The 2,592-nt window shown below is 37.0% G+C and overlaps 1 protein-coding gene across 1 annotated transcript; it reads right to left on the bottom strand.

Moving 5' to 3' along the window:
• Window positions 1–565: 565 nt before the first annotated feature.
• On the bottom strand, window positions 566–1,669 carry LOC137032212 (microfibril-associated glycoprotein 4-like). Its single transcript, XM_067403872.1, has 5 exons — window positions 1,625–1,669; window positions 1,340–1,549; window positions 1,163–1,259; window positions 913–1,080; window positions 566–822 (listed from the first exon to the last, which is right to left on the bottom strand). The coding sequence occupies exons 1-5, from the start codon at window positions 1,628–1,630 to the stop codon at window positions 566–568; spliced, it is 738 nt and encodes a 245-aa protein (XP_067259973.1). The 5' UTR covers window positions 1,631–1,669.
• Window positions 1,670–2,592: the final 923 nt, after the last annotated feature.

Genomic DNA, 2,592 nt, shown 5'->3' with positions numbered 1-2,592 from the left:
GAAAGTGACACTGGGTCAAACTGACTAAAGCACAGCCTAGTTATGTCTATAAAACTCAGGTTTGAAACCAAGGTAAAAAAAAAAAAAAGAAAAAGAAAAAAGCTCTTATCCCATTATCTTTCCCAACAAAAAACTTATATACACAAATAACATTTTCTGTAAAGGAGTCAAGCTAAGCTTGTCTGTGATAAGAAAACCTTACACAAAGTTCATTTACATATAAGGTTGTATTTATAGGGAAAGTTTATGAGCAGTTGAACTGAATTTCTCATTTACGTTTCCTGAGGTATTTTGTAGAGTTAAAGAAAGCCACATCAACACATAATGCCTTTCATTGCTGGAGTTGATTAAAGTTTATTGTTGATTTGTTTCAGTTGTAGATTTAAAAAAGTGACCCAAAACAAAGAAGAAGAAAATAATTAATGAGATACACAAAACAACAGCCATATATCCTGTTACAATATATACCATGATTTACTAAGTTACAGAGTCAACAGAAGAAGAGAAACCCAAAACCTTAATTTGATTTTGTTTCTGAGAAACACTGTAATGTTTCTTCAAAGGTCTAAGACACACGTCTGATCTTCATGCTGATGGATTTCAAACCAACAGCGATATTGTTCTTATAGTGGTACCAAACATTTCCAATGGCGAAAATGGTGGGATCTTCTCCCCATAAATACACACCGTTGGGGTTTGCTTGGTGACAAGCTCCATACCAAAATGCCCCGAGATACTTTTTTGCACAGTTATCTCCAGAAGTATCTTGGTCTTTGTCAAAGGTGGAGAACTTCATATCATTGTGGAAGGTCAAAGAGTCACCTGCAGAGAAGAAGAACATCATTGAGGACATCAGGAGCACATTTACTGAGTGTGATTTTTTTTTTTTTAATGTGAATGAAAGTGTCCTACCTGCTCCTCCATTACTGAATCCTGAAACATGCAGTTTATACCCGTCAGTTTCACAATCCACAGAGAAGGATGAGTACTGAGCAAAAACTTTTTTTCCAGTGAAGTCCTCCAGATCCACTCTCAGCATGTACTTCCTGTTACGTGTCAGCTGGTACATGTTCTCCAGCCCTGTTCACACACACACATGAAGAACATGTTCAACCAAACACATGATCATCCACACAAACGGACACTCACTGTGAGATCTTACCCAGCCAGTATTCGCTCTCCACATTCCCAAATCCTCTCTTGTACTGATTCCACGGCCTATAGAAATTCACACTGCCGTCCATTCTCCTCTGAAACACCTGTGATGGGTTTATATAGAAGATATGATTCATAATGTATGTTCTGATGTGTGTTTAATGATCTACAGTCACATTCATACCGTCCATCCTCCTTTATCTTCATCTTTCCCATCTGAGATCATGTCACAGTAAACCCAGACAGGAAAGCCAACTGCTGGATAGATGGAGTAAATCCCACTGACTGTTTGTCCTGCTTTATAAAGGTCAGAACAGTCGACCGGCATGTTTTCATCAGTACTGCATCCGCTCACCAGAACAACAGAGAGAAGAACCGCTAGAAACACCATCATCTAAACAAGACAGAGAGAGAAAGAGATGAACATCACACTGAAAACCATCTCTAGAAATGTTGTTGATGAACTCACTGCCATCTTCTCAGTCTCTCCTCAGTAGATCACAGCAGAGATCTGTTTAATCTAGACAAAAATAACAACAACAAAAAATGTTTTAAAGTTGTATAAATGTCTGAATGTTTTCTGAGGTAAGTGACGAGTAAAACAGTAACTCACCGTTTGTGTTGTTGAGTCTGACAGACACTCTTTATATATCTGTCAGATTTTCATGCTCCTCCTCTGTGTCACAGAAGAAATTTACTTAATGAACACCCACATTTTGGATGCAAATAAAAAAAGGCATCTGTCATGCAAATATATATGCAGTGTATTGTATTTTATCTATTCAGTAAATCTCACTGAATCTGGCTGATTTAGTTTAGAGCTACAATTTGTAGTTACGATTAAATCCATCATGTTTATTATTTTGAATGTAAATGTAAATGTGGTCTCTCTCATAATTTGCCTTAGATTTCATGAATTTTCCATGTGTTTGCTGTTTTTGCAGTGCCTTCAGTGCTTGGCCCTAAATTCTTCTTCTTCTTCCTTTTCTTTAATGGAAATCTATAGCAGAACTGTTTGGTCAAAAATTGTGAAAACTGGCACATAGAAAGAAGAGAGTCTGAACATTGATCAGAGCACATTTTTCCTCTGATTCCAGCACTCATTCTAAGTCAGATTAATACCATGTTTACAGTTTCCAGCAGATGAAATATTAGACCGTTTTCAGTTTGAATTAAATTTTTTTTCCTCTTGTCTTCTCCTACAAATTCTGACCAATCTTCAACAAACTCCTGCACGCTCCAGCAAAATTCTCCCATTCCCAGCAGAAACATTCATGTTTTGTCCCATCCCTGCCCACAGGTAAAATTATACATGTTATTTTCAGTACGTCCATGAAATTTCCATGAAATAGTTTCAAGTTAGGCCACCTAGCAACAACCTTCATCCCAGCATAAACGTTTCTGATAAATTATTTGTTGTTACTTTAGAATTGACTT

This window comes from Chanodichthys erythropterus, chromosome 12, assembly GCF_024489055.1.
Source record: "Chanodichthys erythropterus isolate Z2021 chromosome 12, ASM2448905v1, whole genome shotgun sequence".
Taxonomy (NCBI): Eukaryota; Metazoa; Chordata; class Actinopteri; order Cypriniformes; family Xenocyprididae; genus Chanodichthys; species Chanodichthys erythropterus.
Note: the sequence above shows the minus strand (reverse complement) of the source record. Positions and strands in the feature narration are given on the sequence as shown.